The 11,927-nt window shown below is 48.5% G+C and overlaps 1 protein-coding gene across 6 annotated transcripts in view; it reads left to right on the top strand.

Moving 5' to 3' along the window:
* Nucleotides 1-7,677: 7,677 nt before the first annotated feature.
* MYB (MYB proto-oncogene, transcription factor) overlaps nucleotides 7,678-11,927 on the top strand; it is a 28,608-nt gene continuing 24,358 nt past the window's right edge. For 3 of the 6 annotated variants that reach the window (XM_057407977.1, XM_057407969.1, XM_057407940.1), the window contains exons 1-2: nucleotides 7,678-7,847; nucleotides 11,572-11,689. In XM_057407977.1, the coding sequence (XP_057263960.1) occupies nucleotides 7,825-7,847; nucleotides 11,572-11,689 (141 nt within the window). In that variant the 5' untranslated portion in view covers nucleotides 7,678-7,824. Of the gene's footprint in view, nucleotides 7,848-11,130; nucleotides 11,690-11,927 lie in introns of those variants that run through there. The other 3 variants (XM_057407949.1, XM_057407959.1, XM_057407930.1) reach the window with 1 other exon arrangement.

The following is an 11,927-nucleotide window of genomic DNA, read 5'->3' as shown; positions in this document are numbered from 1 at the left end:
GGGAAGCACAAAACAGAAGTAATAAAACATTAAAGAATAAGTATACAAACACCAGCATGTCCAGAAAGTGCAATCATTAGTAATTAACACAATGAAAGCACTAGAAGTGTGAATGCAAAAGTTAATGGCTTCTTTTACACATGTGAGAGAGTAAATGGCAAAAGACCAGGGTATCTAAATAAGAAATGTATGAAAGAGTCCTTCAAGTATCATTTTCTATATAACTCACCAGCCTTCACTAAAGGGAGAAGTAAAGGAAAGCACAAAAAATTCCACTTTGACACCTGTCTCTTAAAACTGTTTTCATTTTCACAATGCAGCTTTGTAGTTCCTGCGCAGCACAACTCCCAAAGCCAAGCACTGTCAGGAAGCCACACTGGCTGCAGACCTGGTTCTCTGCTCACTCAGGTCACCAGTCCACTGGACCAACTCCTTTTTATAATTAGCCCCCAAGGCTAGTTTTCAGGCTGACCTTGGCATGTAAACCCAATACAGACTTGAATCCCTGAAGAAAACTAAGCATTCAGCCACTGCTAAGGTGCCCTCTGCTCCAGAAACTGAGCATAAGCCTTTTCAGTACTTCTGACTGTCCTTTTCCTGTCTGATTGAGCTCTCAAACCACAAGGGCCCAAATGCAGTCAATTGACATCTACAAGGTATCTCAGGAAGTATTTTGGCAAGTTTCTGATATATTTCCAACCCTGGAAAACCAGTGCATGTAAATGAATACAATGTTGCATGCAATTTAAAAATTATTGCTGAAAAAAACACTTGGTGAGTACATTTCAAGCAGGATGCCTGAAGATTTTTGGACACATTTATTCAGTAATGACATAGTGATTGCTTCAGAGTTGGATAAGTGATAGCCATCATCTAGCCAACCACTTAAGTCTTGCTTCTAGTTAAGACCCAGCAAACTTCTTTCACAGAATCACAGAATAGTTAGTTAGGGTTGGAAAAGACCTTAAGATCATCTAGTTTCAATCCCCCTGCCATAGGCAGGGTTACCTTAACCTAGACCATGTTGCCCAAGGCTCTGTCCAACCTGGCCTTGAACACTGCCAGGGATGGAGCATTTGCCACTTCTTTAGGCAGCCTGTTCCAGTGGCTCACAACCCTCCCAGTAAAGAACTTCTTTATATCTAATCTGAACTTCCCCTGTTTAATTCTGAACTCATTACCCCTTGTCCTATCACTACAGTCACTGATGAAGAGTCCCTCTCCAGCATCCTTGTAGGCAAACCTAATGGTGTGATGTAGGAGTAGCTTAATTGAATTAAATGATAGCACTTATGGGCACAAAGAAGACAGGAAGGAGTACTGTCTGCACTGTCTTATTTGTATACACAGCATTGCTGCAAACATAATCTGAGTAGCTCTTGAACAGCAGTGGATAACAAGGATTGCAAGGTATAAAAACGGAGGTGATTAGTTCTGTCTTGGCCTGAAAATATTACTTTTCTTGCCAATCTTTTGGCACCTCCTACTGACTAATACAGAAAGGAGTGACATAGCGCCTGAGGATGTAAAACAAATATAGTGAGAAATGAAAAGCTTTACCATCTAGCCTATATTAGGCTACCACATTGTGAAGGAAAGTGTTAAAAAAAAAGGAGGGATTGATTCCACTTCACAATATTCAGTTAGTTTGATGCTGGGAGAAAGTTTGAGAGTGGGTAAGATCTTAATAAGATGATAATGAACTACATGGGAAATAGGGATTTGTGTCTGAAGTGTAAGTGTCCATGACAAATCTACATTATGGGATTAATACCGAGTTAACCTGTAACAGGAAACATGCAAGAAAAGATTGCAACCAGTGAGTTAGAACCACAGAAGGAGACACATCTCCTTTACATATCTTCCAGTACAAGGAGAAATTACTGATTTTTACAGACAATGGGCTTGACAAGAGGAGAATCTGCCCACCCTTTTGTTTAAACTAGTGTAAATCAAATGTATTTCTTTCCAGTGTACCAAGCCCGTAGAACAAGAGGGGGGAAAGACTGCTGTAAGGGCTAACCAGGCCTCCCCAGTGGTGTGGTAGTGAAAAAAGAGTAAACATAAGCAGCTAGTGTCTGTTAGACATTGCTATGTTCTGCACTGCACAAGAAAGTGGCTAAACTAATTTACCTATGTTTACCTTCAAGTACACTACTATGGTTTATAGATTAAGCTCTGCTTTCACGTATAGCCACATGTATCTATAGTAGTAGCTCAAGAAACATCACTGGAGTTGCTTTGCATTTACAAGAGCAAAAATGGGAGAGAAGCAGACGGCTGACTTCTCGGTTAAACCAGTGCAAAGGTGCACCTCCCTCAGAGGACACTTTTAAAAGCAGCTACAGAACAAAAGCCTCTCTGCTGGGCATCCATTATAGTAACCACACCCTCCTAGGTAAACATGTACATAGAGCAAATAATTTCTTTTGTGAATAGCGTTTACTTTATCATTTTGAAAGGCATAGTGCTTTTTCTTGACATATTAGTATGCTTAAAAGAATCGCTTAAGAAAATAAACTTATTTGCCTATGTTTACATTCATTTGCCCTCTCCACTGCTATTAATCAAATTTGTCTAATATCTTTATCACACAGCGTTTTAAATAAATAAATAAACACCACAATTGCCTTTGAAATGCTTGTTGCTAGCAATAGAATAAAGGCAAGAAATTACATAGTCTCACATGTGATGAGAGTAGGTGCAAAGTATGTATTGCTCAGGTATGCTGGTAACATACAATGTCAATACCCCAACATGCTGCCAGTTTTCTATTGCTTTGAATGTCAGTACCCTGCTACAGGTTAAAAAGATGGAGCTGCATATACAGCAAATGCTTCTTACTCTTAGTACTGTGCTTTAAAAAGAAAAAACTATTAAATCACTCTGTGCGATGATAGAAGTTTTTACATAGAAAGGCTGGGGCAGCTGACTTGCTGTGAGGTTCTACTGGTGTTGAAGGAACTGGTGCCACTTGCTACTCATTTTGCACCTACTAGGCCATGCTATTTCAGAACAAATGAAAAAACAGCTTTTGTACAACATATGTTCAGTTCCTATACTTCGCTATTTTTGCAGTTGGAAGGCCTCAGGCATTACTCTCCTTCCAAGATATACATAAAGAGGATTTACCACAGAAAAGAGCCTCTGCTGCAGAGTATAACGTTTACCTCTGCTCCCTCTCTCAAGATCCTTACTCCATCAAGTTACACTCTTCTTTTCATTCTACATTACATAGCTATAACTTAAAGTTTTCACCCAGCAGCAGCACAGGTTGCTCTTGATTTTTCCCTATCTTTCAAACTATCACGATCATCCAGGACTTTGTATCAGAAAAATCTAGATGTTACACCAGAAAGGAAATAAATCTCTTATCCTGTTAGCAATCTCTTTCACATAAAATTTCGATTGATTCAGTCTAAGCTTATCACTGAATTCTTATTGCTATCTGACCTGGGCCAAGGCCAACTATACTTTAAAAATATATAAACAAAAATAAATAATTCAGTCAACTGGTAAGTCTGAAGTGTTGCTGTTTTATTCCAGTTCTATACCTGAACACACTGCAGATTTTCAGTGTAGGTGCTCTGGTGTAATCACTGGGTAACAGTGGTCTAGTGGGGTCTAAAACTGCGTGTGCTGAAACCAGATGTGCAGACCTGAAGATCTAGGCTATGCCATCTATACAGGTGGACTAGGAGCCAGCAGAGCACTTCCTCATTTCTCTAAGCACATGGATGCACATCCTTAGGGGGGAACTTGTTTCCAGCCACAGAAACAGTTTCCTCCCAGCTCACTTACCCTTCCTCTGGCTTTTCAGCCAGCTACAAGAAAACATGGGTACGATGGTGTAGAGGTAGCACAATTTATATTTGCTGGCAGGGGAATCTGGCTGAATATGTGACTGTAAGTGACTTGGTATCTGATACTTGCAGCATTAAATACCAGTCTCTGGCCTCTCTCCCCAGAGTTTTTAATCAATCTCCTTATCTACTTAAGAGGAACTTAGGTTAGGAAGTCTACACCAAAGTACTGAAAATATTTCTGGCAAAACTATATTTAAAAAAAAAAATCTCATTTACAATGGTAAAAATACCACAACTGCATTTGAAACTTTCCAATATCTACAGTATGAAAATGAAACTAAAAAAGTGAAAGTTGCTTTTTTTTTTTTTTTTTTTGCTGCACAAGCTGAAAGAAATCAGAAAGTAAACAAAAATCACATATTAACATGCATTTAGCAAAATGCTTCTCGCATTCTAAGATGTCTTTGGTCCAGAGGGAAAGCAGGGTGTTGATTCGCAACACTTGCGATTGATAGAAAAAAGATGTGTGTGTGATCAGGTAAGTAGTTAGACACTGATTTCACAGTATTTCTTGCAGATTCTGTAACAAATTCAGAATTAGGATAACACAAAGGTAGAGACTGCTGCTGGGATTTTTCCAAAGCCTATAAAGAATTTATATCCCCTACCCATTTAGAAAATCCCAGTGTTCAGGCTTACTCTTCTTCTCCCAGCTAGATTTCCTTCACGATTCCTTTTCTATTTGGTTATGCCTAGTTAACTACTGTTGGCAATGCTCAGCCCAAGTCATGCCAGCTAAGCAGCAGATCACAACAGGAAAACATTAAGGATGAAGGCAGTAGGTCTTGGATGTGATGTTTAACTCGGATTCTTGAAACTTTCTCCACAGGCTTTTAGCTCCATTTTGAGGTTTCTGTTTGTAGTGGAGGTGCGGGAAATCAAGTAATTCCACGTGTATTTACCATTTATATAATTACTTTTTATTACCTTACTTATATAATTTGTGTAAGTAAAAGATCACCAGAACATGCAGTTACACTGTTTACAATTGCTCTGGCAGTTGATGCAATTACTATAAATAGGCTGAGAGACATCACTAATTAATGAAGTTGGAAGGGTAATGTAAGAAGTCTGCTATTGCACATCTAGGGCATATGATCTCTTAAGCTCAGGCATAGAAGGGTGATTTCTTTAGGGCTTTGGCACGGATGTGTTATAAAGAACCCCCACAGCCCAAATTTCTTCAGGCTACAGACGCTTGGGAAAGAAAACAAAATAGTGGAATTGTGGCTCATTTTTAGCTGCATTTTGAACATTACAAATGAAGGAACACTGGTGGAGTCCATGCACACACAGATTTTAGTGGGGTCTACATATGTAGAGTTGGGCAACACTGGTCTTTAAACCTGGATCGGAGGTGTCATTTCCCTATTTGGTTTGAACACAGTAAATATATGTTTTATCTGCAATATTAAGGATTATTATAAACTAAATATGGATTTTTTTTCCAATCTGGGAAGAAAAAATGTATTTATTCAGTCACTGGAGAAGAAATGTAGTCTCACAAGAAACCTTCAGAAGAAAATTAACAGCGCATATTCAGTGCATATTAACAGTTCTCTTGAGAGCAATAATAGACATTCTTTGCATTTATTCAGAAAATTTACATCCAAATTGGGAAGATGTTGGATTTGTCTCAGTTAACACTGAAATACAGGCAAAAAAAAAAAAAAAATCAACAAGGAAAAAGGCTTCCTGCAGAAGCAGGAAGAGATAACCTTGAAGTTTCGCTTGTACCTCTGTGGAAAAACTATAGGCAACACAACCACACCGTGTCAGGGGAAGGTATATTTTCTGTTGCAGGGTAAGTAGTACTGTACTTACAGTACTTAGCAGCAGATGCAGTGAATATTGTCGAATCCTTACAGCTGCATCGACTACAGGTCCCGGTTCAGGCCTCCTACACACATAAGCAATGCTTGCTGGCAGAGCAGCACTCCAAAGTCTTTCTTATTTTTAAATAACTGATTACATTCTGACCGAGCTATATAAGTATTATTCCTGTCATATGTAATCTTACACACACACACTCCCCACTGAAAAAAATATATGTTCTTGTGGATTATTATCAGCTTTTGATTCTGCAAGAGCAACATCCCAAACACCTGGGTAGCTACAGTGTGGACACTGAGGGGTCTTCCTACATTTTCTCTGGCCTTCTGACTTCTTTCAAATATATCTTTACCAAAAAAAAAAAAAAAGAAAAAAAAGAAAAAAGCCTCAAAAATCTGGTGGATCTGAGTAGCCTTGTTCTGTGCTGATGCCAATACATAATTTATATATATATATGAAGTTCGTTTATATATATATATAAAGTTCACAGAACAGAGGTGAATTAGTCTTTGGTTTTGCAGTTCTACCGCTGCCAGTAGCATTAGAGCCCTGTGTTCCTAGCAGAGACATGCTTTGCAAGGAGGTGAAGATCTCACTGTATAACGTCCCTCCACCCGGCACTAATGCTGGTCCCAGCTGCAGCAGACACGTTTTACAGGTAGGCAAATGGAAGCTGGTAAGGATGGCAGCGCCTGTTGGAGGGGTAGGTAGGGAAAAGCAGGAAGGACGTGGACCCTCCAGCTACTCTGGGACAAGGTGTGATCCCAGGAAGCAATGCATCCGAAGAGCTCTAGGGGACAGTCCCGGCTGCCTGTCCAGCGCCCCGCTGCCTGCGCCGGTGAATCCCGTTACGTCCTATGGGAAGTCAGAGAGCCGACGGGGCAGTGGCGGGGGCTGTTCCCGGCCCCGCGGGACGCTCGGACTCGGGAGTATCATGAGCTCCAGCCAGCCCCGGAGCTCCGCGCGCGGCGCCGCGGGCTCAGGAGCGGCCCCGCCCCGGCCCGGCCCAGCTCCCCCCGTCGGCGGCTCATTGATGAGCAGCGGGCCTTTGAGGAAAGGGCGAGTGAGCAGAAACCGCTGCAAAGCCCCGATTTTTCAAGCAGCCGCACAGCCTGGGAACTTTGCATGTTTCGCCATTTTTCACATCCTGACTCATCTCTGTATCAAAGAACGTGTTCTCTGGAGCTCATCGGACACCCACCGCCCCTCCCGCCGCCCCGCCGGCAGCACCATCCACCGCCTGGCAGCAGCAAGGGGAACTATAGCAAAAATCCCCCGCGGCGCTGCAGCCGCAGCCAGGCGCCGGGCAGCTCCCGGCCCCCTTCCTCTCCGAGTCCCCTGGGATCCCACTGGGCAGCTCCCGTCCCTGCCACCGCCCCGAGTCCCCCGGGACCCCACGGCGTCCTTTCTATTTTATATTTCGAGCGAGGGGTTTCTCGCCCCCGAGGGCTGCTGCCGCTGCAGCCCGCACGCCCCGCAGGGAGCGGAGCAGGTGCACCCACGAAGGGCCACCCGCCCTGCGCCGGGAGGCACCGACGTGGCCCGGTGGTGGTCGCTGAGACCCCCGGGGGTGGCCGCACTGTCTTACGGCCGGACTCCCGTTCCCCACCCGCCGTGCACAGTGTATATGAGAGGGGGTGAACAAGGGCAAGATCTGCCCCCGTCCCGACGGCGTCCTCGATGAACGCCTCACCCCGCGGGGATGGGCGCTGCAGCCGCGCCGTCGAGGGGCCGCATCTTGGGGGCGGTGCGGAGCTAGCGCGGGGGGAGTCCCGCCGGGGCAGGGCGTGGCGTGGCGCTGCGGGAGGACCCCGTCGGGAGCGGCGGCCAGGTCCGCCCGCCCCGCGCCCCGCCGCCGCGGCACGGTCCCGCCGCGCGGCGCCAGGCGCCTGCGCACTGCAGGGGCGCCAGATTTGGCGGGAGGGGGAGTGTCCAAGGGCCCTTTGTTTGATGGCATCTCTGTTTACAGAGTTTATTCTTTAATCTCAACCTGTTTCCTCCTCCTCCTCCCGCGGCTCCTCGGCACTCCCGTGCGCGGCGGCGGAGCGCCTGGGCGCAGCCCGGCAGCAGGACGCAGCGGCGGGAGCGGGCTCCCCGTCCTCCTCTCCCAGCGGCCGGTGCGAGGATGGCTCGGAGACCCCGGCACAGGTAAACCCGCTGTCTGCGGGAGGGGGCGGCCGGTCCCGCTCCGCTCTGCGCCTGTCAGACGGGGCGCGGGAGAGGGAAGGCAGCAGAGGGAGAAGGGCTTCCCCGGCGGGCGGGGAGACGGACGGGCAGTACCCCGTCCTCCGCTCACCTGGGCTACTCCGCCTCCGGCCCCAAAGCGGAACGCGAAGCTCCCCCTCCTCCGAGGTGCCGGGGGTGCGGCACCCCAGAGGGATGAGCCGCAGACCCACCACCTGACGGGGCTCCCGGGCCAGGCGCCGCACGCCCGCCGGCCATCGCGGCGGGGCCGGGGCTCGCTGCCTGCGGGGGCCAACGCGGAGACCGGTGAGCTGCGCTGCCCGCAGCTGCACGGCAGGACAATGTCGGGCTGGCCCGCCAGCGGCAGGTAGAGCGTCCCGTCTCATTCATTCATTTTCATTCATTCATTTATTCATTCATTCATTTAATCTAGGAGGGGTGGGATGGCAGGTGGGCGGCGGGGGCTGGGCTCGCTCCCTCGTCTGCCTTTTCACCTTCACCGATCCTTGCAGCGGCGGTGCGTTCGCCCTTGGGAGCGGGGCTCTCCCCGGAGGGGTAGTTGCGCCCTGCCCTGCTTGGGCTTTGTACCGCACACGCTGTTCGGCACATGCCGGAGCGCGGCGGCCTTGGCTGGCAGCGGCGGGGAACTCCGGGCTCGACGGGGCGCTCGGCCGTAGCTGTCACCCATGCCCGCCCGCCCGCCGCGCTCCCTGGCGAGGACGATCCGCCCCGCGCTCTGTTGCGCCGCGCCAGGGTCCGGGGCCGGCGAGCGGACAGAACGGGACGGGGTGGGCAGGACTGGACGGGACCACGCGTCAGTGCTGCGTGGCCGCGTCCGTGCCGCCGCTGCCGGGCGGGCTCACAGAGCGGGGTTGTTGTCTAATTAGCTGGGGAGTGTGAGTCGGACACGTGGAGGCTTTTTTCTCTTTCCCTTTGCAGCCCAGCACCCTGCCCTCTTCCCCTCCCCTTTCCCTGGGCTGTGACAGAGGAGAAGGCGGCAGCCCTGCCTTTTCCTCCCAGGCTGCCGGCGCCGTCCGGCGGGACTGTGGTCTCTCGGGGACTCACTTTAAGGAAGAGGGGCTTGCGCTGCGGGAGGAGGCGGCGGGTCACTGGGCGAGCGCCGGGCTGTACTTGCAGTGTCATAGCGGGGCCGTGTCTGCGTCTGTCGGTGAATCACCCGCCCCGTCTCTCCCGAGACAGAGAGGGACGAGCGCGGGACAGCCGCCGCCTGCCTCGCGGGCGCCTCCCGCCGGGACGCGGCGCTCGCCGCCCCGGGCTCGGCCGGCAGCCCTGCCGCGGCGGGTGTCCTACTGCCCCGCGGAGACGGCGCGGAGCGGGGCCGTCTCGGCGGGCGCGGGCTCTGCCGCGGGAGCGGGCTGTGCCCCGCGGGGATGGTGCCCGAATTCCTCAATCACGGTAGCAGCAGCGAGTCATTTCCTCTCCACCCCATTTTTTTCCCCTTCTCTCTCTCTTCTGTTTCTTTCCTTTCTCAGTGTATCGTTGCACAAGTCGGTTGCCCGGGCGAACGCTCAAAGCTGCTGCCTGGGCAGCGCTGAAGCGGCTTCAGAAAGGCGGGCATAGGGCTGCAACTCACTGCCCCGGCTGTGCCGTGCCCAGTCGAGCCGAGCCGTGCCGGTTGGGGGGAGGCATCTGGGCTGTGGCCGAAGGTGTAAACTAAAAACTTCTGGAGCAGCGTTGAAGGCCCTGTTGGCTAAAGCAGCCACCGAAACCCCAGAGCCCTTTTCTCCTGCTGGAGGGCACCAGTAATACAGCGGGGGTTTTGCTCAGTTCTGCCGTGCCAGCGGGGCCCCGGTTGTTTAAATAAACCGGTTACATGACTAGCACCGCACTAGTCATTTTAACCTGTTCGGCGCTGAGGCCCGGCTGCCGTTGCGGGGCGGCGTTTCGGCGCGGCGCCTGCAACACTCGGCCGCGCAGTCACCGCTGGATGCCTACCTGGTGTTTACTCTCTGCGAAACTCATTTTCAAAGTGATACTTGGAAATCGAGCCACAAAACTTCTTTTGGCATGTGAGCAGTCGCACAGCTGTCTCTACGTATCACTTAGAAAAGTGAATCTCCTCCGAGCGGCGGCGGTGGCGGCGGCCGGGGAAGGAGCCGACTCCCTGGCAGCTGGAACGTGCGAGCTTCGGGAAGGTCCCGCTGCAGGCGAGGGGTGTGCGCTCGCCCTGGTGTACTCAGCGGGAGCTTCACCTGGTGCTTCCCCTAAAGGGAGGTGTGGGCCGGGGGGTTAGGGAGTGAGCCGTGGGACCTGGCAGGCTGTGAGGGCAGGGCAGCGTGGAGCAAGCAGAGGGCGAGTAGGTCGGTGAGTCTTGGGGTCCACCCGTCAGAGGCTTGGGAAAGGCCACATGCATCACGGCAGGCTGTGGAAAGCTTCTTGCATGTAGCAGTTTTCATGGCACGTGTCACAGGCCAGAGAACTGGGTTGAAGATGTGTGGTGTGATTACCCTGGCGTACTTAAAAAGCATGTATGTTTAACAGTTTGCATTCTGGAGGTGTGTCTGTCTTGACTAACAGTCAGCCACACTGCAGCTTAATTTAAAAAGTGATCTCCTGAAAACAAGCTAACGGCATAAACCTGATTATGACAAAATAACTTTATTTTAATGTCTTAGTCACGCCTTGCCATACCACAGCATACCGTGCCATCAGATACATCACAGTTTTTAGTCTTGTAGCATGACTTTCTAGCGCTTGTGGTTATCATCTCTTAGCTGAAGGGTCAGAACTGCTGTTCATATCTTAAAAGCTGGAAATGAAATACTGCCCACCAGTGTTACAAAACACTCTCTTTTAGTTTTAATGAACTGGGTAGAGCAAGCGTGGTTTGTGAAAGGAGTAGTAAGAGACCTTTCTATCCATAGACAGCCTCTGGGGAAATCCCTTAGTCATGAATTAGGTGAGAAGCAGTGTTTCAAAAACAGTAGGAGGGACTTAGGAATGGAATAGAGGCAATAAAGTCTGAAGTTAGAGAAATGGAAAGTATAAAAGGGTTCAATCATTCATTTTTTGGTTGCAGGATATTAAATATACTTGTCCTCAGCCCTTGTCTGTACAGACCCATAAAAGGCAGGCACATTTTATGTCAGAGCTTACTGCACTTAATGGCTTTACTTAATTATAGAAACTTCTGTCTTTGCATACAGGGTCCAAAGCCACATTCTCAAACAAGGTTTTTGTTGGTTAACTTTTTGTATTTAAAAACAGTGTGTTTTATTCAGGAATGATACAACTCCCCGCTCTATTAAACATACAAAAACACTAATGGTTTTCAGAATGCATGGCACGAGTTAAAGGTTTTGAACATGCGCTTGTGTAATGGACACAGCCTCTAGTTCTCTTTATTGACCAAACATTGTATTTTAATTTGAAACCTTCATTGGCTGAAAGTTTGCCAAATGTGTAACTCACCACTGATCTAACATTAAGAGCAGGTCTAAACATGCACAGTAATACGAAGGTTGCCAGCCCTTTGCTCGTATCTGTGGATACCAAAAACAGCAGAACCAGTTCAGAATACTAGAACAACAGAATGCAGAACAAAATCTTGTTGTGCAAGTTTTAAAACTTTTATCTGTGTAACCTTTGTAAGGATTGTAGTGGGGTTTTTTGTGCTTTGTAGTTAAGTAGCTCTAGTCCTCATGTTCCACTGTGTTTCCTTCTGCAGTATATATAGTAGCGATGATGATGATGAAGATGTTGAGATGTATGATCACGATTATGATGGTCTGCTTCCTAAGACTGGAAAACGTCACTTAGGAAAAACCAGGTGGACCCGCGAAGAGGTAAATCCAAGTTCAGTCACCACCTGCATGTGAAAAGATGGAGAGAGCATGCATCACGTTCTTCTCTGAGTTGCTTACCTGCAAACAAACTTCAGTGACAGACCCATGTGTAAGAATGAGGACAATACTTTTGGCCCATTAGCTGTGTTCAGTGTTTTGTTTATTTGTGAGGATCATTCTTACCTTTAATAAAATGTATAAGTGCCATTTTTTTTATGTTCACCAAGGTCTACGTTAC

This window comes from Pezoporus wallicus, unplaced genomic scaffold, assembly GCF_028554395.1.
Source record: "Pezoporus wallicus isolate ANWC-B61680 ecotype Strahan unplaced genomic scaffold, APGP_CSIRO_Pwel_v1 contig_3817, whole genome shotgun sequence".
NCBI classification, from domain to species: Eukaryota; Metazoa; Chordata; class Aves; order Psittaciformes; family Psittacidae; genus Pezoporus; species Pezoporus wallicus.
Note: the sequence above shows the minus strand (reverse complement) of the source record. Positions and strands in the feature narration are given on the sequence as shown.